Consider the following 27,125-nt stretch of genomic DNA (forward strand, 5'->3'; position numbering starts at 1 on the left):
AATGTCTCATCACACTGTTAGGTGGATTAAACATATTTTTTTTAGAAAAACTACTACGTTATGCCCACCCCGACGTTGAGGAACTTGACCTTAGATTGCGACAAAATTCACGAAGGGTTAGCGCTACTAAGAATCATTCCTGCCTGTCCCTCAAACATACGATTATTTTTTTAGACCAGCTCCTTATGCCCTGAACAGACGAAAACAATTGAATTGTTAAAAAGTCGATACATGACACATTGTTCCGGCCAATGATGGTGATAGCTTAGCTAGCTGTTTGAAATTCCTATTGTTTTTTGCCAACCATAGTGTACCTAATAAAACAATTGTATATTAGTTTTAGTTCCAGTTATTATTTTAATCGAGGGCCCTACTCTTACAGTCACGTCACCACATGACCTCATGTAAAATTCCTCGAACAGACTAGGTGACGTGACAGCGAGAGTAGGGCCCAGTTCGTTAATTTGCAATGCGTTAAGGGGACCTTCTCCTGGATTCGGCGGAAAATCAAACAATATTGGAGATATTTTTGTAGAAAAATAAAAGACATACGTACTTCTGCTTTTGATATTGTATTCGTTATTTATCGATAACTAGAAAATGATTTTTTTTTTCGAAAATTCAAAATGGCGGATCTTGTCGGCCTTTTTTTTACTGTAATCTCGTTTAAAATTATGAATAAATAATTTTTCATGCCAATGTTAGGTAATAAGTCACACAAAAAGTATATAGGGTAAAGTGCCTATTTTCACCATACTAAGGAGGGTACCTCACTAACTCATTGATTATTCGGCCTACAATCACTGGAATGCGTACAAATTGGCATCAACAACTTTGCTTCGTTGTTGTGAACAAAGAAAATAACACAATTGCACTGTAAATGGTGAAATTTTGCGTGATTGAGCGCAACGAAAAGTCGAAACGAGTGCCCCTATTGTTGCGCTACCGTTTGACCTGACCTGCTTTAAGGTTCAAGTTACCTTTTTTGAGCATGTGTTAGATTTGAACGCTGGGTAGTATGGGTAGGAAAAATTGTGTTCAGCTTTGCCACCGGATTATCCATTTAAACCTTTTCAAAACTGTAAAAGAAGAATATCAGCCGATTTATTAGATCACAACGATTCAAATCATACAAAATAGCTGCTGGAAAAACTATCGGTTTTCGGTAGTGGCTATGATTTTTTGTCACACTACCACTCCGTACTGGGGTACGCAACACAACTGCGCAATGAAAAAACTACAGCCACTTTTTCAGAAGCACCATTCAGCTAAGCCGATAGTTTTTCCAGCCGGTATTTTGCATGAATTGAATCGTGATGATCTAATAAATCGACTGATATTCTTCTTTTAGAGTTTTGGAAAGGTTTAAATGGATAATCTGGTGGCAAAGCTGTACCCAATTTTTCTTACGCACACTACCAAGCCTTGAGGTAACTTGAGCCTTAAATGGGTAGAACGATAATAAAAACAAGTGATAATGGGCTCATCACCCTACTTCCAAACATTTTTTGAATAAAGAAAATCAAACAAGCCGAAAAAACATAGTTTCGAGAACAACGCCATTATGAAGCCGCCGTTTTGAATTTTCGAAAACAAAAAATCATTTGCTAACTGTCGATAAATAACGAATAATACACCAAAAGCAGCAGTTCGTATTTTTATTTTTCCACAAAAAATTCTCAAATATTATATATATACGCGAACGGAGGTCTTAGTGGAATGTACGTAATGTAATATATTGCAAATATTGCTTTGATTTCCTATCGAATACATGAGAAGGTCCCCTTAATATTTATCGATAATTAGAAAATGATTTTTTTCGAAAATTCAAAATGGCGAATCTTGTCGACCTTTTTCTTACTGTAAACTCGTTTAAAAATTATAAATAAATAATTTCATAATAATTTTTCATGCCAATGTAGGTAATAAGTAAGTATACATACTTCCAAACATTTTTTGAATAAAGAAAATCAATCAAGCCGAAACATGGTTTCGAGAAAAACGCCATTTTGGAATTTTCGACCATTTTGAAATTTCATTATTATGCGCATACTCATAGGGGCGCAGGGGGGGGGGGGGGGGGGGGTGACTCAGGGTTCGAAAAAATGTATTTGTTGACAAAATTCAAAATATTTCGGAAACCACTACCTTTTTAAAATTTATTTTTATGAACATTTTGTTTTAAAATGCATTTTGAATCATATTGAATAATAAAACAGTATATTTAATGCAAGAGCATGAATTTTTATAATATCTTAATAGTTGTTGTTAGGAAAACTTTCTTATTGTTGCGGTTCAGAGGTTAAGGCGTTGGTCTTCTAAGCAACTTGTCATATCTTCCAGCACCAGCCAGGAAGGCTTCTTAGCTGTCAGTAGGATTGTAGCACACTCCATGTAATTATCGAGATCGGCTACGAAGCCGTCGAAACAGGTCAGGTTCTGCTATGGAATGCAGTACCAAGGTCACTTTGCTTTTGCCCTGGTTTGAGCGAAGGAATTGAGCGAAGATCGAATGATTCTTCTAAAACATTGAGGAATGGGAGCCAATAAGTCTCTACCTGCTTTTTTTTCTTAGTTTGAACTATTCACATATTGGGTAGTGGAATAAGTTCCGCTTTTTTCTTTAAGTTGATTATTTCCATTTGAACAACTTTCGCCCTCTTTCTGGCAGTAAATGGATTCCTTTTTAGAAAAAATCTTGATCTTACGACTTGATCCAATTTTCTAGCCATGTTTCGATGTTTTCAGAAGATGTGAACCTTTCTCCAGAAAGCGCAGACTGCATAGATTGAAACAAGTAAAAATCTGAAGGGGCGATGTCTGGGTAGTACGGCGGGTGCGCTAAGATTTCCCATTTAATTCCTTCAAAAAAGTTTTTGACAGGTTTTGCTACATGGGGCCTGGCGTTTTCATGTAACAGAATTAATTTTTCGTGTCTATCGTTCCATTCTGGCCTTTTTTCTTTTATAGCTCGGTTCAATCGTATAAGTTGCAGTCGGTAGCGATCTCCAGTGATAGTTTCGAACGGTTTAAGAACTTCATAATACACAACTCCTTTTTGATCCCACCAAATGCACAACATAATCTTCGAACTGTGGATATTTCGTTTCGGCACTGATGGGCCGGCTTCTCCTGGCATAGTCCATGACCTCGGTCGCTTAGGATTGTCGTAATAAATTAATTTTTCATCACCAGTAATAATTCCATGCAGGAAACTCTTTCTTTGGTACCGTTGAAGCAACATCTCGCAGGTAACCAAACGTCTCTCAATATCTCACTCCTTCAGTTGATATGGCACCCAATTTCCGAGTTTTTGTACCAAATCCATTGCATGTAAGCGTTTACCAACCGTTGATTTATCAACATTTAATGTATTCAACAGTTCCTCGCGCGTTTGGCATGGATCTTCACTTACTAATTATTTCAGCTCAACATCTGAGAATTTCTTTGGGGCTCCCTCGCGTTCTTTATTACTAACTTCATAATCGCCAATGGTTTGAATCGCCGAAACCATTCTTTACAGGTTGTGCTCGATGAGGCTCTTTCACCATATACATTGACCAACAACCGATGTGTTTCAGCAGCACTTTTATCCATAAGGAAATATTGCAGCAAAACTTCCCGCAAATGCTGTTTTGTTGGAACGAAAGTTGACGTTTTTGACAAGAAATTTGAAATGCTTATTCTACTGAGAATGAGTGCCAGCAACTGCGTTTCAAATCAGCCAAACACGCCTTCAAGATACATGTATCATCAAGCTGCCAAAAACAAAAACAGTATCCCTAGTGACACCTTTCGGAAAAAGACGGAAACTTATTCCACTACCCAATAGATTTTTTAAAGAAATTCAGTTATTCACAAACTTATTTCCACTCCGAGCGTTTTCCGTATTCTTTCCCCAAGGTGCGTTGACTCATATGGTAGGACGCACATTGGTGCGCTTGATTCACACGTTTTGCTCAAGCACGAGTATTTTATTCAGTTTCTTAGGAATGAACTAAAGATAGATTTTGATACTAATATATGTAACATTCCATCAAATTGTAGTAAGAGTATTTAACGAAATAGTACGGCAGCCGCCTTTATACTGCCCAAACAGACAAATCATCCTACAACTACGGCGTGGACTGTGGTGGAAACATACCAGAACAATTAAAAACAGTGTGTTACGTACATAGTAGTACATAGAAGGCTTTTATCTGGTAACACGATAAAATGAAGAATTGAATGTACCAAACGCAGCTGCCTCATACCCGAGAGGGCATCAACACAAGGTGTGGATCGAAAAACTCAGAAACAATTCTGTGATTTATAAAGAGACAAATCAAGTGTCTCGGGCTAGCCGGAAATTTGCTTTCCAAAAGCAGCCTGGTCAACTATCCACACGACGTTTGTTGCTTCATGGGAGTAAATCAAGGTAGTTTTTCTTTGCCCAAACTAATAATCTAAGGTCGCTGGCAATGCAATCAAATATGTTTAGGTCGTTACACAATGTCTCGAAATCGAATTACACGAGTGCGATCACGTTACGAAATAAGAAATAAACACATCAACTTGGGTGCTTTTATCTCACGCTCAGTCATGAGAGTTGGTATCGTGATTAATATTGAATGACACCAAAAGTAGTTCTCATTACGATCGACCCATATTTGATACGCTTAGCTTGATGTTCATCACTGTAACTACTTATAGAAAACTGTTCACACCACGTATCTTTCAACTGAAACACAATAGCGATGTTTCCCTCAAGGCAAGGTAAGACGCAGTCAATAAATCTTAGTGGTTCATATAGAAAGGATTCTTCAAATGTCAGTAGAATCATTGTCTATCACTGCAATTGTCCTGCCGGAGAAGGTGGTACAGTTACACAGTTTTTCTTTCTACACGATTCGCAATAATTAAATACACCAGTGGTTTTCAACCGCGGGTGAATTTACCTCCAGCGCACAGTGGCGGATTTCCCTAAAAACCTGGCCAAAAGTCGAAAAAGTTTTGATTGACCTGCAAAGGTACATACCATGTTTTTTTTGGTGCGCAGATTACGATTTTGATGTCAGATTTTCAAAATTCAAAATGACGGCTGAAAAATTGCCAATATTTTAATCCAAATATAAGTAAATGTTCACGAATGAAGGTTCCAGTGTATGCCAATAACATTTATAATATATCGAAGTTTAAATAGTGTGTAGTTAAATTTTTTGATTTGCATGCACTAATATGTTTGGGTGTCTAGATAATGTAGCTATTACGAGAATTGATGTTATTAGTCATTTTAAACTAGGTATTTTGAAATATTATACAATATAGTTACAAAACTTTTAAGCTCTCTGTACGATTATTATTTAGTTGCTGTCCGATGCACATATTTCTCAAAGAACGAAAAATAGTATATTTCTAAATTGTATCGATTTTGTTGGCTATTTTCGGCAAATTTGAAACTAAGAGAAACGAAAGCAATGAAATTGAAAGACGGATAGGTATTCTAGAGCGAATCAGTTATAAACTTAGAACGGAAAACTAGAACTAGGCAGGCTCATATGGGCATGATCAAAAGGAAATGTGAAGAATTCTTTGCCTTTGCCTTCAGGAAAAAAACGAAAGCAATGAAATTGAAAGACGGATAGGTATTCTAGAGCGAATCAGTTATAAACTTAGAACGGAAAACTAGAACTAGGCAGGCTCATATGGGCATGATCGAAAGGAAATGTGAAGAATTCTTTGACTGAAGGCAAAGGCAAAGAATTCTTCACATTTCCTTTCGATCATGCCCATATGAGCCTGCCTAGTTCTAGTTTTCCGTTCTAAGTTTATAACTGATTCGCTCTAGAATACCTATCCGTCTTTCAATTTCATTGCTTTCGTTTCTCTTAGTCTCAAATTTACCGAAAATAGCCAACAAAATCGATACAGTAGAACCTTGCGGCAATTAAAACATAGTAACATATTTCTAAATTATAGAAAATAACCCGATTCTGCGACGGAATGCATGGAGTGAAAATTGACAACAAGTTTGCATGCAAATTGAAGTAACTAAAAAAATGAATATGACAAAAATACGAAAACAAGTGAAATTCACCAAGATTCATAGTTTTATTTACATTTAATTTGACCGAGGATTTGTCTAAAGTCCATTATTACGATGAAGCGTCCATTTAAATCCATGCTTTATGCTTGGTCAGAACATGCTTTTAATGCTTCCTGGTATAGTTTTGAGCAACCACGTTTTGTTCTCATGCTTGCTGACATACTACGACTGACAACCTTCTCACAAACAAATTCGTTAAGCTGGAGTGTACGCCAAAGTGAGCTTTTTGGCCAAATCACGGCCGGAGATCCCAGTATTCTTTTGCACTATTCTACTGATTTTCGCTTGTAGTATCCAGTCATATATTCCACGTCTAGATTTATTTTGCTTAGCATGATCAAAGGTCATAGTTGCCTGGTACGTTTATGCATGGTATTCATAGCCGATTTTTGATATTTGGAACCTTTGGCGATCACTTCTGTTGCCCTCGTTGGTTTTCATTATAAACGATCAAAATTATTTACGTCTTTTGCGTTCCACTTTTGATAACTTTTGAACATGTTTATGAATTTCTAAACTAAATGCACAATTCTTCCTGATCAAAACACAGTATCATGCGACTCGCTATGACAACCGGAGGCGCAGTAGTAATTAAAAGTACGAGTCCAAATTTTAAACTGAAAATCTTATAATCTGTCTTCATCTCCACTTAATCAAAGATTTCTCATAAACGGGTAAATTCGGGCAAGAATACTATAATGATCCAAATGGAGAATTGCTTAAGGAACACAAATTGCCTTGAAACATAGTGGACATACGTGAACAAAAAAGTATTTCAATAATTTAGCAAAAATGTCTGTTCAAACCGTCTGCTACAAAAGCGTAAAAGTTATTGACATTTTCTATAACAAACAAAATAATATCTTTTGATATCAATACATATAAATAAAGTACATACCGTCAGCATAACTTTCCATTATTCCACATTCGAAACCAGCACTTTTATCGAAATCTAGCTACACTTGAATAATACTGATATTTCGGGCGCTCGATAAAGAATATAAGCAAAACGCGATGGTTTATGCTGTTTCGATGTGCCAGCACCTCAAATATGGAAATTTTGGAGCGTTTCACTTGAAATAGTTTGCGGAAGCACCATTTGAAGGACAATATATGTACTAGAACCCAAAGTACTACCATGCAATTTTCGACTTTTGGCCAGGTTTTTAGGCAAATCCGCCACTGTGAAGCGCTGGATTGGACTATTGTAGGGGATGGTTTATGTAGGGTAAATTTTAATGATCCTAACAGTCCAGTCGGCTATTTGTCTTTATATATCGTTGTAAATGCTACCTGCGAATGTCCAGGAACCGGTTTATAATTGAAAACGTATCGTGTTGTTCCAATTGAATATCATTTTGCCTTTTTGCCTTTCTCATATAAAGAAAGGCTATGCAATCACTGTAAAAATCGACTTTTTAACCGAGGCCCGGAGGGCCGAGTGTCATACACCATTCGATTCAGTTCGACGAGATCGGCAAATGTCTGTGTGTGTATGTGTGTGTGTCATTTAAACTCACACAATTTTCTCAGAGATGGCTGAACCGATTTTCGTAAACTTAGTTTCATCTGAAAGGTATAACGCTCCCATAAGCTGCTATTGAATTTTTAGTTGATCCGACTTCCGGTTCCGGAGTTACGGGTTGAAGAGTGCGGTCACACAGCAAATTCCCATATAAACTGGTACATCCATGATGTTCAAATGATGTAAAACATATCAAAATTGATGTAACATTACTCTAGTTTGCGGGTCTGGATCACTAATTATCAATTAAAGCAGCTTTGACCACATTGGCCACCTATGACGGTTCATGACGCTCCCGGGGAACCCGCCAAGTTCCTAAGCTAATATCACACCCATTCCCCAACGAATTCTCTACCGATTTTTACAAACTTGATTTCAAATGAAAGATACAGTAATACCATTGACTGCTGCTGAATTTCATTCGGTTCTGACTCTTGCTTCCGGAGTTACAGGGGTATTAGTAAGGATACACTGGAATTTCCCATATAAATCGGTACAATCGTGATACCTCAGAGGCTAACAACTATTGAAATGGTCACCAAATTACTTCTAATCGCAGATCTAGATCATTGATTGCCAATCAAACATTCTTTGAATATATTGTCCACTATCGACGATTCCGGAAGTCCGGAATTCCGGGCATATTCCACAATTAAAGTCACATTGGTTCTTCGGTGATGACTGAACCAATTTTCTCAAACCAAGTCCCAAATGGAAGGCAAAATATGCAGTTGAGTATTGCGTCGCCGCCCCTCCCCTCGCCTGCCCTTACACCTCACTCCTTTATCACTCCCCTCCCCTTGGACCACCCTCACGCCCGCATTTCCTTCATCCACCTCTTATACCGAAATAAGATGAAGGATTTCTGACGCATCCTCCACTCCCACTCTACTAACCCCCCATTCCCTCCACTTTCAAACCCATTCCACCAACATTTCAAAATATAATCACATGAAGATAGCATTGAACTCATGCTGATTAAGCTAATTAAATATTATTCTTTTGCCTTTCTCATATAGACAGGTTATGCAATTGCTCCAAAAACCGACTTTCTAACCGAGGCCCGGGGGCCGAGTCTCATATAACATTCGACTCAGTTCGCCGAGATCGCAAAATATCTGTGTGTATGTATGTGTGTATGTATGTATGTATGTATGTGTGTGTATGTGCGGATTTGTTAACAAAATGTGCACATCGCACAGTGGTCGGAAACGCCAAAAACGTGAACTTAATTCACTAGAGGCCAAACCATCTAATATATTCACAGGGTGTCTTTGGAGGAATTGTTCGTATGAATATTCCCCACAATCTGAAAACAATTGAAATTAGGCATGGCTTACTATGATCGAACTAAAAAAAATAACTTTTTATACTGATGAGATAGAAAGTTGGTGTCTTCAACAAAGTTTTAGGAATGCTCATAGTGAAGAATTTTGTTGAAGAACTTGAGCTTGTAGGAGTAAAGGTTATCGATTTATAAGGCGTTTTCTATGACAACCCCCTTAAATCTAGTTTTCTTAATATAACTTTTTTCATTGTGACTTTTCGTGCAAACTATGTTCTAGACAAATGTGTAAGTAACAAAACTACATAGTATTGGAGAAGACTGTATGTAAAAATATTCATTTGTTTCAAAGTTATTGAAGATTTTTACATTTTTTTACACCAACTTCAACTACGTATAAGAAAGAAAGGTGCAAACCAAAATACACGAACAGGCACTTTTTTACTTCTTTAAGCTATGCACAATAAAGCTAAGAAGGTTTGGTGCGTGGCACTCTAGAACCCTATAAATAGGGTAAGCTTACTTTATCATATTTTTTGACTTTTTCCATACAAAAATCAGCAAAAAAAATTTTTTTTTGTTTTTTTGCCCCAATTTTTGAAATTCTTGGTTCGATAATCAATTACAAGTATTATTTTCACTTTTACCTGAATATTTCAGATTTTATAAACGGAGGAGCAAAAATATAAAGTTTTTAATATCATTGGAGATTCCATACTAATATATACTCAAATAGACATGTCATAATGAATTTAATGCTTACAAAAGAATGTCATACCATTATTTATTAAATTTTACGGAAAAAACCAAAAAAAAAAATTTTTGCTGTTTTTTGTATGGAAAAAGTCAAAAAACATGATAAAGTAAGCTTACCCTATTCATAGGGTTCTAGAGTGCCACGCACCAAACCTTCTTAGCTTTATTGTGCATAGTTTAGACAGTTAAAAAAGTGCCTGTTCCTGCATTTTGGTTTGCACCTTTCTTTCTTATACGTAGTTGAAGTTGGTGTAAAAAAATATAAAAATCTTCAATAACTTTGAAACAAATGAGTATTTTTACATACAGTCTTCGACAATATTATGTAGTTTTGATACCTACATATTTGTGTTATACATAGTTTGCACGAAAAGTCATAATGAAAAAAGTTATATTAAAAAAACTAGATTTAAGGGGGTTGTCATAGAAAACGTCTTATAAATCGATAACCTTTACTCCTACAAGCTCAAGTTCTTCAACAAAATTCTTCACTATGAGCATTTCTAAAACTTTGTCGAAGACACCAACTTTCTATCTCGTCAGTATAAAAAGTTAATTTTTTTAGTTCGATCATAGTAAGCCATGCCTAATTTCAATTGTTATCAGATTGTGGGGAATATTTATACGAACAATTCCGCCAAAGACACCCTGTGAATATATTCGATGGTTTGGCCTCTAGTGAATTAAGTTCACGTTTTTGGCGTTTCCGACCACTGTGCATCGGTTTCTCGGAGATGGCTGAACCGATTTTTACAAACTAAGATTCAAATGAAAGGTATTATATTCCCATAGGTTGCTATTGAATTTCATTTTCAACCGACATTTTGTTCCGGATTACGAGTTGAAGAGTATGGTTACAAAACAAAATTTGTTGATTTGTCCACATCGGTTTCTCGGAATTTCCTGAACCGATTTTGACAATCTTGATTTTAAATGAAAGGTCCATCAGCTGCTGTTGAATTTTGTATGGATCCGAGTTCTGGTTCCTGAATTACAGGGTGATACGTACGATCACGCAGCAAATCCCGATTCTAACGAATTCTGCGATAAATGTAAAAAGGTGATTTTTTCCAAAATGTTAACACAACTGTTGAATTTGTGGATCTAGGTCCCCAACAATCATTCAAAGTCTCTTTGGCCACCATCGACGGATCCGGAAGCATCCAAATTCAGAATAACGGTTATATTGGTTTCTCGAAAATGGCTAGACCGATTTGATCAACTTAGTATCAAATGAAAGGTGTTGCGTCCCCGGAAACTGATATTAAATTCCATCTCCATCCGACTTCCGGTTTCGGAGTTACGGGTTGTGGAGTGCGATCACATAGAAAACTCCGATTCAAACCGATACCGCGATGAATGCAAAAAGGTGCTCTTATATATACTTACCAAGTGTAGTAAGAATGAAAGACATTTCCATAATGTTATATTGTAAGAACCAGCTATTAAATCATAGTTTGGAGAAATGAGAAAGGCACAATTGCACCTCTAGGTGGATTAAAACAGGTTTTGATAGGGTAATTGTCATATGTTCGAGCCCTGATCAGGATGGTTTCTTAGTGTTAATAGGATCGTAGTACTAGTCATGCAGTGCCCTTAACACTTAGATAGGCTGCGATATCTGCTGGAAAAGAAGGTGAAATTTCCGCAAAGAAATTGTACTGCCATTGGAAAAAATCGCAACGCAATAGGCACCAGTGAAACAAGTCATCGCTTTGTTCTATATCCTGTGCACAAACAATATTGTATCGTTGCCCCCGGCTACGCAGTGAAATGAGTCTGCCTGCGGTAATAAAAGTGACCGTGCTACGGGATAACATAATTTCGATCGACTTTAATAAAACTCGTGTTAGATCTACAGTTCACGAGGTGGAACAACTAGTTAAAGTTAAAATGGAGCTTTATGTCGCGGAAGTTACGTACACTTAGATACACCTCGTAAAAACTGTGTTTTAATTATATTTAGAAGTTTGGCACATGCAGATAACTTCATTGCAAAGACAAACCTTTTAACACGAGGTCGAATTTAATAACACCAGAATCAAGATCCCCGTGTATATGGAAAACGACGTGCCGAAGTAACTAATCAAAACTCATCTAGTACAGTCAACTCTAACAAGCAGCCACCGCCACTTGCAGATAAATAAAAGAACGACCCAATTAACCTATAATGAGAGATAACGACCACGACAACCGTTCCCGAACCAACAACTAGCATCACTAATAATGAAGCAAATACCGATTAAGACGGATTTACAACAACGACGCGTAAGATCAAAAAACAAATTATATTTTTGCCCATGAGCAGCAACAATCATGATAAATTTAACCGCATACCAAAAAATAATGAAATTTAAACGCCATGTAAATCAATACGAATGTAAACATATAACGATTGAATCAAAAATTGGATTGAAAATTACGTTAAAATCAATTGAAGCATCAAACAGCATAGAATTTTACACTTTCCTCGTGCAATATTACATATCATTCATTTTACAGCAGTATTCGAGTAAAAATACATTGAAGTGCATTAGTTTTCCGTTTAAAGAAACTGTAATTTTCAATCCACATGTAAAATTATAATAAAATTCGTTGAAAAAAGCATGACAAGTCTTGTGTATGTGTGGATGGAATTTAATTTTACATTTATATTCATGCTCCAATGAACATAAACTTAAAATTACAAAATATTTTTTTCTGTGCGAACAAACAAGTTCGAAGAAATAAAATATCTTTAGTAATAACCAAAGGATATAACAACTCAATTTAGTTGATATCAAACAAAGATTCTGTTGCCTTTCGAACAAGGGATCGGTTCGATCTAACAATTTTTTTTTGTTTCAACAATGTTTATGCAAAATGCAAACAGAAGTATTTGTTGAACTAAACCAAATACATGCTTTAGAGAAACGTTCTTTTCAGTTTGAAACAGTCATTCGTCAGTTTGAAATTCAACTAAACGTTTTGTTGTTTCAAAAAGCCCTGATTCTTCTGTGTGAAGAAAGCAGTACCGATGATGACATGGACGTGAACGATAACGCGAGAGAAGGCAGACTGAATGAAGCTGCAACAGATAATGCGACTAATGCTTAACCACCAAGGAAAATGATCTCAACACGTAGTAGCAAACTGCGCCAACAAGATTTGGCAGACACACATTCTTAGTATTTTTTTTGTTTTTATTGTTTATATAAACTTAAAAGATTCACCGCTCAGTTGTGCTAGCGCATTGAGCCGTGTCAAATAAACCAGCAAATTTTTATTTTTGTAAAGTAATACAGTGAAGACTCGTTTTTATCAGCCACTTGGTGAATTTTAGGCTGATAAAACGGGGACATTGACAAAATCGGGATACATTTTTCTTTTTCTTTAAGAAACCAAAGCTCTTAAAATATTCTTCTTTAGTCCCTAGATATAGACTCATAACCCTTTCTGATTATTTAGTTAAAATTTTATTTAAGGGGGTCTGACAGCGCAAAATAAAAAAAAAGAATTTTTTTGCATATTTCGGATCTCTAAGATAAGAAAAATATGCTCAAGAAAGGATTTACTAGAATCCAACTTGGTTCGTCTGCTAGAGTCCATCAAACTACTAAGCTGATAAAATCGGGGGTAGACAAAATCGGGGGGCTGATAAAATCGGATCTTCACTGTATGTGTGCGAATCAATTTACATCCGACCTCCAAAGACGTGGTACCGCTGGAAAATGGTATTCAAAACTCAACAAAATAGTATAACGGTTTCTAATGTAACTTCATTTTTGTTTTTGTAAATCGTGTTTGTTCTAGAAAATATGCATCGGGCAGGTTGGTCGAATTTTGTACGGGGCTGGTTGACTGTGCTGTAAATTTAGCGTAGAGCAATGTGCACTTTGCTATTCGTGAAATGCTAAGCTTTTTTCTGAGCAAAATTGGATATTATGCTAATATTGATAATTATCAGGCAAAATCTACATGAGAAATAAGTAATAAAAATTATTTTATAAATTATTAATAAATAGAAATGAGATAAGAATCATGTAAAGTTGGAAATTGTTTATAAAAACAGATGATTCCAATATTGCCCCTTCAATCCTGAAATTTTTCCTCCCGAGTTTCTTTGCAGTATTTGTAACAGATCAACTCAACCCCGTATAAAACTCGCCCATCAACATAGAATCCGTTGTAGATGTAAGCCTGACTGAAGAGATCATACCTCTCCTCAAGACGAGTGCGCAAACTGATTGGAAGAAGCGTTACTGTCGTAAACTCCGATCGACTTTGGAGGAGGAGAAAATGAAAGCAAACGTAAGCGTACGTTGGCGGAAAAAAGCTGCGGAGCCGTAAAAAAATTTCACTAAAGCTGCCGAAACTAAGTCTTAAAAGTCAAAAAGTTTTTTTTGTAACTCCGTGTTGCAATATGGTGTTTGCTCACTAATAAAGGTTTTCCAGTGATGCATTTTATGTGTTAAACTAATAGCGTTTTCGTTTTTTCTTGCTGCTACACCGGTGTAGTGCAAAGAAAGAGATAGACTGATTACACCCAAGTTTGAATGAGTGTGGCACCGACTACACCAATGTAGTGTACTGTCAAAAACAAAAAGGCCATAATTTAACCAAACTCTACCAACCTACCCCAGCCCTGGTCTTGGTCGGCAGATTTTTCTCTCCGCCTTCGATTGTTGATAACTAATTCCCTGATTTTGTTGTATGAGCGAAAAAAAAATCATATGTGTGCTCATGGGTTGTATTTTCATGATAGCGCAAACTGTTTATCAAAAAGTCTAACCAGGATGAGTGTAGAAATTCCGAAAGCAAAACTCGGCCAACCAGCCTCGGTCTACCTTACTAGTGGTAAACCGTCTTTTCAAATACTAAAATTACAATTTCTCGTTCGTTCTCGCATTCAATAAGTAAACACATTTTAGCCAGGATACAGGTATCTGGCGTGATATCGCTTCACCGAATCACATTTTGAAAAAATAAGCGCTTTTGTAAAATCATTGATTTGTTTATTTATCTTTCAATCTGTTTTTCAGCTCATCAAGAGTTGTTTCTAGTTAATATATTTCCACTGGAAACAATTTGGCTTGTCAGTGCTGAATGTTGCTACATTCGTTTATTGGCTTTCACGCCATTCACGAAGTTATTTATCCACTTCAATTTGAACCGTAGAAGGTGGTGGATCCCGGATAAAGCGTCGTATCGGTGTATTATTCGAGTAGGGGAACCGGGTCAAGTCCGACACCTTAAGCGCAATCATTTTTCTAAAATTCCCCGAAGCTCCTACAATCGTATATTCTTTCTTTGTTTAGATAGTTCTTAACAAGATATAATTTTCTTTCAGTGTTTCAAAAAATTATATTGATTTAAAATTATTGGTTGTCATAAAATAGAGAAAAATGACATTTTAAAGACGCTGCGGGTTAGACCGACATCCCAAAGGGGCAAGAGCGACACCCTTTTTAACTTTCTTTTTGTCCATTTTTTCATTGAAAATGTGTAGTGTATGTGTGATATAGTGTAATTGTGTGTATATGAGTATGTGTCATTCAAATGCTTGTTTTTTTCATCGCGTAGCAAGAGGAAGAGCATTCGAATGCGTGTTATTATGAATAAATAATGTTTAATGCTTGGTTTATATAATAGCATGGATTTTCTCAAGTAATTTTTTCAAGTTTTATAGCCACTTGTGAAGCTATTCTAAGGTGTATGATCAGTTCTGCAAGCATAATATATCAGTTCTGCAAGCATAATATATACTAAGATTCATTCACTTAGAAATAATGTACGCTTCGTAGTAAGCTATTCGATTCATGTTGTGATTTTTTGGAACTTTGTTTATCAGCAATCCGACGGCCGATGAAAATTGTGCTTCCATATCATTTCAGAATTTCATTAGATTTTACTTTTTCGTTTTATTTCATAACATAACTATGAATCACGCACAATTTAATTTTTAATTCTTTTGGTTGGCTTGGGACAATACTGACAAGAAGTAAATGCAAAAACAGAGTTTCCGTGTATTTCAATTATTAATATGACGTAATTGTTACATAATTGAACACAACAAACATTCCCCAAAAAACTGTCGGTCTTACCCCAACGGTGCATATTTTTTGTTAAATGCTCAATTAACATCATTGAAATACTCAAACTTATCTTCAACACACAGAAATAATGATATGGAGAGTAGATTAGAATGTGCGATAATAAACTGGTGATTTTCAAGGTGCACATCAACTTTGTTTTCGAATGTTTTGTATATTTTGTTGATGTTTGATGAACCATCGATGTGTCTCGAAATGCTCAAAATAATCGTACTAATGATACCCTGTCATTTAATAATGCTAATAAATATTGTGTGATTTAAAATTTGATATCCAGGAAAAGTCATGGGGTGTCGGGCTTACCACCAGTTCCTCTATTAGTTGAAATGGTAGAAGGAATATTCTAAATTCATCTCATATGCAACAATCTGACTTGCATCGATTTTTTAAAATTTTAAAAATATTTTCAAATATAAAATAGCTTTCTCATTTATTGTTTAAATAACTAGGCGTCTATGGAAAATTTGCAGAGAAATTTGTTTAAAGAAACTTTGTCGAAGATGCAAAATGTCTGTCTCTTAAGAATAAAAAAGAAAACAGACCAGTAACAGAGGTAGGGAAGACCGGGGCTAGTTGGCGGTGTTTTCAGTTTTCATTTTTTACCGCTTTGATGTAGCTAGATTTTGCAAAATAGATCACGTGGTATGGAAGGGCAGACTGCTGGCAACATATTTGAATTTTATTAAAATGTTTGATGCATTGTCTCCTTTTTTAGAGTCAAAAATATGTGACGTGGAAAACCCGCCAACTTACCCCGGCCCCGGGGTAAGTTGGCGGTATGTATGGGTATACCTTAAAATAAGCAATCAAATGGAGAATCACATACTTCATGGGTCCTTTTGGAACGTGCTGAATGTCTTTTCAAGAAAACTGTATATTAATCGACATTTGCTATTATATTTCAGTCTCAATACCCCGGAATATTGATTTTGACGCGTACTCCATATTCAATAGCAAATTTTCGAAATTCTTCAGGCGATTGGTCGAAGTAAATGTTTCCTGCATTTACGAGATACACAAGAAAAAGATTTTCTTACTTTGGAGTGAATTCCAGAAATAAAATTTTTTGATGACTATTTTTGCCCGTGAGCAGCACCGGCAACTTACTTCAACTTAGTTTATAAAAAAAACTATTTAAAAAATAACTTTTGTTTTTCGATAGATGTAATATCTATACGGATACTGAAAGCTCATTTCACGCATTATCGAAAAATATATTCATTCGAAAAATAGAAAGAAAATCACCCTAAATAACACAAAGTGTTTAAAATTTAGGAAAATTACTTGGTATGCTCGATAACACAATATCGCCCACAACTTCCACAATACAAAATGTTTTGCAACCAAAACACATTGGATAATGGGTTTCACATAACTTGAGATACATAACGAGAGGCAGTGCTATATGTCTGATAGAAACGGAGAAAAAAGTATTCCGCCAACTTACCCCAACCGCCAACTAGCCCCGGGCTCCCCTACATATCGAGATACCATCCTGAAATAGTTTTTGCTATAACTTTTTAATATGATTTTTGACATTTTGCAATATGTTGAAAAGTCTTAGTCGCTTCAAAAACCAACTTTTTTGTGGAACCTTTTAACTCGCTATCTTTTCTCTTTAAGGATTTGTATCTGTTATTTGGATTTTTTTACACTAACTTTAAGGGGCTACAGTTTGCAGAGTAGCAGGAAGTAGCAGCAAAACTGTATCCTACCGATACATATGTATTATATGGGTTTACTCCATGTAAATTGTCGAAAAATCCCATACAAACTTCAGGCACGTTGGTCCGGTAACTAAACTGTTCCGATTTGCTTCAAATTTGGAGCAAGTACTCCTGGTAGGACTAGGAATCGACTCAGGGGTGGGTGCATTGATAATAATATAGAATTGTACATGTTTTACTATTTAAAACCTTTGGATCCATAAAATAAACTCATCTACTCTTAGTAGCGCTGTTGCTAATTTAGGTTTCTATAGTTTAGCATTCCATTAATTTATTATAGGAGATGCATTAGATCTACCATATATTAGTAAGATACCATAAGTGATAAGAAATTAAAAAAAAATCAGCATTTTTTCACATAAAACTTCTTAAGTCGGTCAATCAAGTAAACAAGTATAATTCTGCTATATGCATAAACACTAGGAGTAAAATTCACCGAAATAAGGAAAGATCGACAAAAAGACATTTTATTCGATGTTTTCCTAAATATCCCCTTAGATCTCCCTATGAGGTGTACATGCTAATATTGCTGAACAAAAATATTAGCTGCTACTACTTGATACTCTGCAAACCGTAGCCCCCGGCAACTCTGTATGGATTTAGTATATGAAAAGATCAACTGATAGCACATAGTTTTACAGATCCTGTAAAAAAGCAAATCAGTACCCTAAATCTTCATATATCGTCGCTGTTGTGCTATCTTATGACAAACGCCATTTTGGGGTAAACTGAGTTAGATATGCCACATTACTCGTCTAACGAATCTCTACAAGATGGCGTTTGCAGAATTTTGAAATATTGCTTGGTTACTGAAATATAGCGAGAAAAGTTATTAGAAATTGTGAATTTTTTGCTTCAAATCATTATGTCTTGGGATTGGCTCAAGTTATAATGAAGTTTTAGTTGCTTTTATGTATAATAATGTCGCAGGAACACACTGGTATAATAATTTTCAAAAAAAATAATGCATGTATTGGGAGAAAAACGCAGTTTTAACTTTAAACTGGAAATATTGCCTATTTGGCAGCACTGTAACCAAAAAAAACTATTTTTTCTAGATTCCCTGACTCATTTCCTTCAAAATGCATCTAACCGATTGTTTATAGACCAAATTAAGCCAAAGATAAAAGTTCATAATTGGTGATTTTTTTCTATGGAAAATTTTTCATGCACGATTATGACACGTCATACAAATTTTTTCATCAATACACACCTATGACACGTGTGAGTGCGACTTTTGTTTACATTTTTAGTGAAAATTCGCAACGTAGTCAACCGATCTTCGTAATATTTGAGAGATTAATACAGAATAGGTAGAAGCATCAATTGTCTTCTCTGAATTGTTTCTACCATTTATAAGTTTCATGATATTCAATCTCAAACTTTAAAAATCGTTTTTCTCGAACTGTGCAAAATGGCGCTTGTCATAAGATAGCACAACAGCGACGATATTGGATATATTTGATTTGATGGAAAATATTCCGTAATTTTCGTAACAAATAAATAAGTTAAAAAAGTGACGATGGGACAAAAGTGCCCATTGCTTATCCGCCCCAATAAAATGCGTAAGTGAAGGGTTTTATATTTTTTTTACCAATTGTATTAAAGATGGGACCAACACCTTCAATAACTAAGAGCTCACCGGTCAAAGGAAGACTAAAACACGCGGTTCAAGAAAAAAAGCATCAGCACTGGTTCCAAGGCAAAATATAGAGTGCCAGAAGCTCAGAGTAATAAAAAAGAAACAAAAAAGTATGAAGTATGCAAATAAATTTCCAATATCAATATTAATCCAATATTAAACCCAACTATGACAAATAATGAGGTTACAAGGGGTGACAGTTTGATCATGAACAACATTGTCTAAAAGATAAAACATCCAAGTTTTTTGAACGCAATGGAAAACTGAACAACATCAACTGAGGCAGAGGGAGGGGTACTTTTTAATTATGAAGGAAAAGTAAGATAGGATGGATATACACAAATTTATTGATTTAATTCATGGGCTGTAATAAATTGGCTATTAATTCGAGGCGCACTCTCGCCCCTTGCTATGCCCACTCTCGCCCCGACCCTGGGGAAAAGTGCGCATTTCAGTATTCATAAATAAATAATTATTTCTCGAATTACAGGCAAAACCAAGAGATATCTAGTACTTAGTTTTGAAGATGTGTGATGAAGGTACTAATTTGTAATCATGCCGATTTTCTTGTGTTTTTCTACCAATACTTATTTTATGAAAACTGTCAGGTGCGCATTTTACTCCACCTTACTCTATATTAAAGTACTTAAAAATAAATAAACCTTCCCGAAGACATTCAAGGGTACAGGGTATTCTGTAATGTACCATTTGATTACTGAACCGGGCGTATGGGAAAAATAGCAGTTGCAGCCAGTGGCGGATCCAGGGGGAGGGTCCTGGGGGTGCGGACCCCCTCCGATTTTTTTTACTTTTTGAGAAATTTTAAATTAGTTTCTAGATTATATTAGTTTCAAGCTTAAAATCATTATAAACCAAATTTGACCAACAAAACTTATATTGATTAAATAAGGTTACTACGTATTTCGAATTGTGCAACGTTCATTTTTAAATCGAAATTTCAGACCCCTCCCGAAATTTTTTTCTGGATCCGCCCCTGGTTGCAGCACAGCAAGATTGTGATGTAAGGGAGACCGAGGAGGGTTGAAACATTTTTTGTTTTTATTAGATAAATCAACAAAAACTGTCATTCGATGATTGCTCATTTCTAAATTTCTTACTTCTGTTTATGGTTTATCAAATTACACCAGAATAACTGGTACAAATCAATAACAAAGCATCAATATATTGATTTTTGTAACTGTGTTTTCTTTGTTTCAACTCTCCTCATACCGAGGTAAGTTGAAACAGCAATCAATGTGAGTTGAAACAAGCAACCAATTATTTTAAATATCAAAACGTTTTCTAAAGCATCAAATGTTGCAATTGTCATTTCTATTCGTTCAAACAAGATAATTCCTTAAAATGACATGCATTATTATCATTATTTTTCACAGTGTTTATCTACGTATAAACTAACACTTGTTTTGAAAATTTATGTTAGATTTTGGTTACAAATGCAGGAATTTCTGCACTGATATCAGCAGTAATAATAGTAAGATACTTTTCTTAACCACTAATTAACTATAACTGTAAAATCAAGAAATTTGATACCTATTTTTCGTACATATTTAGTTTTGTATTAGTGTCCAACCACTTCCCATAGGACATTCTGCATTCATCAAAATGGTTGATATGACCAGTGATACAATTTATGACTACAAGTGATACAGGTTTATGAAAACAGATAACTTGGTATCCATGTTGGTAGTATTTGGTTTATTTTGAATTATGGTTACTTCGCTCCTAGCTTCAGAAACTGATAGGAGTAAACAATTAGAACAAATGCATATTGCGTGGTTATAATTGACCTAGAACTAATAAATTGAGAACATTGATCACTGTTATCAATTCAGGAAAGAAGAATCTTGATTATTATTATTATTTGTTCAGGAACGTTAATGTGATTATAACATTACCATAAGACTAGAAGTTCATCATCGAGGAGAGTTGAAACAGTGTTTCAACTCTCCTAGGTTGAGAAGTAAGGCTTGTTCCACAATTTACAAGTTAGACATGGCAAAGATAGAAAAAAACTCATATAATTCATAAATGTTAACTGTAAGACTACATTATAATGATATTTTCTTGAAAAACATCACTTAATATCCTATTCATATCAATTTGAAGAATATAACGAAAATTTACTTTTGCTCGTTTTTTGTAGTGTGTTTACCGTAAATACTCAACCACTCATTTAACGTATAGTTAGCGTGTATTGGAGGATTTGTGGGCACAATATAAATAAAAAAATGCATTATAGTTAAATCCCTAACGGTACTGTTTCGCTAGTAATGGGCACTGTTTCAAATCTCCTCGGTTTTCCCTATATCTCGTATTATACGATACAGTCGAAGTTCTGCGTTTTATTTTTGTAACGCTCAATCACTGTAAGATAAGTGCCCACAGCATGGGCGGATCCAATAAAAAATTTCGAGAGAGGTTCGAAATTTCGATTATAAAATGAACATTGTACAATACTTAAACAGCTCATTTAATGAAAATCAGTATTGGTGGTCAAATTTGGTTTGAAAAGATTTTGCGTTTGAAACTAATAAAAAATTCAAACTAATTTAAAATTTCTCAACAAGTTGAAAATTCTTGGGAGGGGTGCGGATACCTAGGACCCTCCCCTGGATGGTCCACAGTGTTCGACTTTACGATGATCCGTAGCTTGTACCTACTATTAATAGTTATCAAATTGGGTAAACATTTTGTTAGCTATCATCGTGTGAATTTGAGGTGGCCTATTTGTACCACTTTTAGGCTATACTCACCTATTGGATTGAACGATGTTCTTATAAAGCACTGTTCAAAGAATAGACACAAAATTTATATTTAGAAATTTCGATGCGGTTGTATTGTGTGTCTCGTAAGCTCATGGTCTGCTCTACAATGCATAAAAGCATGTAGTAAGATTCGTGCTCAATTAACCTTTCTAGCGGGTTGGAGGTCTTTTGCATCGTAAAATATTTTATAGGTTAGAGAAGACAATTTTTCGTTGTATCACAAAACTTTAGTAAGACATCGATTTTCTTCACTCACAAGAATAACGTCTCATGAAAATACGTCTATACCTTCCTTTATGGATGTAAACAAGCTTAGTCCCAGATTGTTAAGCAGTAGAACAAGTTTTACTGCTGCAGACCTTCGTGACAAGCATCCGTTACTCCAAAACTAACCGTGAAATTCATTTTTAATATCCCTTCCTATTTCCTTCGCTACTTTTTTACAGATATATAGATAAAACATCTTCCCCCTCCCCCGCGTTCGCAGCGATGGAATCACCAGTGCCAGCAAGGAGTATGCCACCACCCCCTCCACCGAAGCCTCACAAATCACCCACGTTGAATGGGGCTGGCAGTGGACACATATATCACAACAACAACGAACCCATCGGGAACGGGGCTAAAAGCATTCACACAGGACAGTTTGCCGCCAGTAGTCCATCGGTACCGCCCGAGGACGAACAAGTAGTGATGACACCGCGAGGAAAGACAGCCAACTCCACAGTACTGCTCATTGAACGTAAGTTAGTGCAGCAGGTCGGCGAACGAACACACGTAGCCGGTGGTGACCATCGGGGGATCATTATCAACAAAGATGCCACCGTAGGTAAGCTGATATTTCAATGGATTATATTATGGCACTAATCAGGGTCATTGTGATATCCGTCTGTGTATGGTTGATATTTTTTACGCACTACTCTAATAAATTTAAATGCATGAGCACCGTACTATGTTTAAGAAAATCTTGAAAATATGCTGAAATAAGTGTTGTTCTAAGCATCGAATTGTGCAAACTATTTGTACGCCTACATGACGTCTAATTTTTTGAGTTACTTTACCTCAAACATACTCAATGATATTATTTTATTGGCCTAATAAAAACTTGTGTATGAAAATAGTAAATCAAACCTAGTGTACAACTCTTTTTTGTATTTACATAACTGTTATAAAGATATGTATTGGAACCATACCGAAAATATTTGTATCATTATTCATGATTTTCACATTGGGCGCTGGGTTGAAAATAAAAAATTCTTTATTTTTTCCAGATCAAAAATTGGAGCGTAGCCCGCCACAACTCAGCCTTGAGTTCCGCGTATTCCTAGTCAGCGCAAATACTGGTGAACACTCGCAAGAGTCACGAAAGATCCGTTTCTGGTTCCGAGATTGGCTTCAAGATGGCGAAATACAGGCTCACGTAGCGCAGGATTTCTTTCGTGAACTAGTTAGCCCAAAAGAGTTTCCTCGAGGTACGTTAAAGGATAATGTTGCATGAAGTTTGGTGTGCATCTACTCGTACATCTGATAGAGTGCGCTAGCTCCAAAAATAATGATCGTGAAGCACAACGATAGGAGCCAATCAGCATAAGAAGTGTTCGTGAACATTAATATTTATTTTCGTCTCCAGATTACGTTGGATTCATCAAGAAAATCATGAAACAACTTCAAAAAGGATATAATGAAATACAGGCCGTCGAAGTAGAGCTTCGAATATTGGAACAAACATCCGCTCCACCTTCCCGTCCACGTAAGATTAATTTTTCCTTGATTTACTATAATTCACATATCATCATCAGCTTTTTGCTCAATTTTAAAACCTAAAAATATGCAGCACGTCCCGGTCACGTCATATTTTGCTACGGAAATTGCAACAAACGGCTTTATTCGAGCGACATAAGTTGTAGCAAAACTGTTTCTTGTATTAATGACAATGGTGATGGTGGCGGTGGTGGTCGTTCTGACGATAATACAAAACACTCCTCAAGTATACACCCTTCTCCTATTCAACGGCCTACTGTAGCAGAGCAGAGTGACATTACTGGTGAGGTCTTGATGAAGACTCTTTGGCTCGAAATGTATAACAACAATTTAACCAATGTTAAGCGTGATGTTGGCGTTATATCCTAACGGAATCGGTGCTACCCTGTACCACCGAAAATCCACCATAACAAATCAAACTAAACACATTTGTGGTCCGTCCGTTTGTTTTACATGTTAATTGTGTGCGCGGTTACGCCCTACTAAAATGAGTGAGGTGCTTACTAGAATATCAAAATCAGTCTTTAGGATTATGCAAGATGCAAATTTTCCACGTTCTATCAAATCTTGAAATCTACAATGCTCCAAACGCCCCTTTGTCAACTCACTATCTATTTGTTCATCTCCGTATTTCGATAGATTGTTAAGTCCCAGAAATAGATTAGACTTGATGTTAGGAACCGGATACATCGCAATTCTGAATTCTGCAGGACAGGGGATCCAATGTGAGACATCAAAGACATATGAAAATAAATACATCTCGCTCGTTGATAACCAAAACTATGACTGTGTTGTAAAAAACACGTTGAAAGCAGATGAGTTTTATTTCACTTTATTTCTGTAATTAAGTTTTTACAATAATGAATAAAGCAATAATGTATGGCAAACAACAGTCTTGGGAAACGTCCTATTTAACGTTTTACATTTCTTATATTTTTATTTGACAGTAATTTTAAATTTTAATGATCCACAATCTGAATCATTAAACTTAAACCACCCAGTTAGCTTAATATTTCGCATAGATTAGGTAATGGTTAATGTACCTAACTGTAAAAGATAACACTGACGGCAATTGGTAACCTGTCGTATGCGTGACCGACAACTTTACGACATCACACTAGTGCACTACGTTCATCACGATCCAAAGCACGATGTCGCAACACTAATGTATCATATATGACCTGTTTGAAGCTTGATTCAGATGATACATCAGCTTCCGTCAATAGAACAGTATCGTCACGTTACTGTTCCGTCAGGATTAGTTGAATGCGTTTCTAGTATGCTCATTCACACGATACTTGTGTCAAAAGGTTGCGTGCCGTTTATGTTGTGTGTGAATGCCTTCATTTAATTGCATGTAACTAATTGTGATGTTTCGTTGATGTATTGTACCGGTGACGGAAGCCTGGCGTATCGTGTAAATCGTACTTTATTTGCCGTCTACTATGAGGATCAAACCCAATGCTGAAATGCGGGACTTTTCTTTGAGCACTATTTTGTGTGGCGACACGACCGATAGCATACAAAATGAGAATGATGAACAATAACATGATCGGAAAAACATGATTAGGAACAGAATTCTAAACCTTTGCATTTAGGAAAGCCGTAACCCATCTTCGCGCTTGGATTCCATTACATACCAGTAGGTAATTTAAGTTTGTTGTCTCTATTTTGCTACCGGAAACCGAGCGGCAAGGAATGATTAGCCTAACATTTATGGAAAGAAGCAAAGTCGATTCTGCGGAATATCTCATTATTATATTTCGTTTTTCGTTGGATACAGAAGGATGCAGATTACTGATAACCTACCTATTCATCAATTTAACACAGATTTTAATCGTTGCATTGCGAACAACTTAACGAAATTATCTGTGAGCACCAGGTGACTGTTAAGAAGACATTGGTACGAGGTCCAGATGGTTAGGAAATTATCAATGTCGTCTTATCCTAACTTCAGTAAACTTCACAAAAAAAATCGGGTTTCCCAATTTGCGTTTTCTATAGAAACACAGACCTACCAGACAAGACACATGATCACCAATGTGTTGCAAAAACTTAACGGCCTTAGATTACTATTCGCATAACGTTTTGTGCTCACCGCAAGAGGCACACAGCTGTATGACATGATTGACAAAAAATACCTTATAACACACCATTAAGCGTCCGCGTTTGTTTATTTATTTATTAACAGATTAAGGCCGAAGTGGCCTGTGCCGTATACAAACGATTCCTCCATTCCACTCGGTCCATGGCCGCGCGTCGCCAGCCACGCAGTCTGCGAAGGGTCTGCAAATCGTCTTCCACCTGGTCGATCCATCGTGCTCGCTGTGCGCCACGTCTTCTTGTACCGGTCGGATTGCAATTGAGAACCGTTTTCACCGGGCTATTGTCCGACATTCTGGCTACGCGCCGTAGTCGTCCGATTTTCGCGGTATGACAGATGGGCGGCTCCCCCAACAGCTGATGCAACTCATGGTTCATTCGCCGTCTCCATGTGCCGTCTTCCATCTGCACTCCACCGTAGATGGTACGCAGCACTTTCCGTTCGAAGACACCAAGTGCGCGTTGGTCCTCCACGAGCATGGTCCAGGTCTCGTGCCCGTAGAGAACTACCGGTCTAATCAGCGTCTTGTAGATGGTCAACTTCGTACGACGGCGAACTCTGTTCGACCGAAGTGTCTTGCGGAGGCCAAAGTAAGCACGATTTCCTGCCACGATGCGTCTACGAATCTCTCTGCTGGTATCATTGTCGGCGGTCATCAGTAAGCCCAAGTACACGAACTCTTCAACCACCTCGATTTCGTCGCCACCGATGCAAACTCGAAGCGGGCGGTTCTCATTCTCTTCTCGTGAACCTCTTCCTATCATGTACTTTGTCTTCGACGTGTTGATGGCAAGTCCGACGCGCTTGGCTTCTCTTTTCAGTCTGATGTAGGCTTCCTCCATCTTCTCAAAGTTTCGTGCAATAATATCAACGTCATCGGCGAAGCCAAGTAGCTGAACGGACTTTGTGAAAATCGTACCACTCGTGTCGATCCCTGCTCTTCTTATTACACCTTCCAGCGCGATGTTGAATAACAGACACGAGAGACCATCACCTTGCCGTAACCCTCTGCGTGATTCGAAGGGACTCGAGAGCGTCCCTGAGACATGTACTACGCACATCACCCGATCCATCGTCGCCTTCACTAATCGCGTCAGTTTGTCCGGGAATCCGTACTCGTGCATAATCTGCCATAGCTGATCTCGATCGATAGTATCGTATGCGGCTTTGAAGTCGATGAACAAATGATGTGTGGGCACATTGTACTCGCGGCATTTCTACAGTACTTGACGAAGAGCGAACACCTGGTCCGTGGTAGATCGTTCGCTCATGAAACCCGCCTGGTACTGCCCCACGAACTCTCTTGCAATTGGTGATAATCGACGGCATAGTATTTGGGAGAGTACCTTGTAGGCGGCGTTCAGC

At 36.7% G+C, this 27,125-nt stretch overlaps 1 protein-coding gene across 6 annotated transcripts in view; it reads left to right on the forward strand.

Moving 5' to 3' along the window:
• Positions 1 to 27,125, forward strand: part of LOC131676014 (uncharacterized) — a 59,209-nt gene that overhangs the window by 23,002 nt on the left and 9,082 nt on the right. For 4 of the 6 annotated variants that reach the window (XM_058955160.1, XM_058955149.1, XM_058955154.1 and 1 more), the window contains 4 exons: positions 22,345 to 22,724; positions 23,167 to 23,367; positions 23,526 to 23,645; positions 23,730 to 23,939. In XM_058955160.1, the coding sequence (XP_058811143.1) occupies positions 22,388 to 22,724; positions 23,167 to 23,367; positions 23,526 to 23,645; positions 23,730 to 23,939 (868 nt within the window). In that variant the 5' untranslated portion in view covers positions 22,345 to 22,387. The remainder of the gene's footprint in view (positions 1 to 22,344; positions 22,725 to 23,166; positions 23,368 to 23,525; positions 23,646 to 23,729; positions 23,940 to 27,125) is intronic. The other 2 variants (XM_058955167.1, XM_058955174.1) reach the window with 1 other exon arrangement.

The sequence above is a fragment of the Topomyia yanbarensis genome, chromosome 1 (assembly GCF_030247195.1).
Source record: "Topomyia yanbarensis strain Yona2022 chromosome 1, ASM3024719v1, whole genome shotgun sequence".
NCBI classification, from domain to species: Eukaryota; Metazoa; Arthropoda; class Insecta; order Diptera; family Culicidae; genus Topomyia; species Topomyia yanbarensis.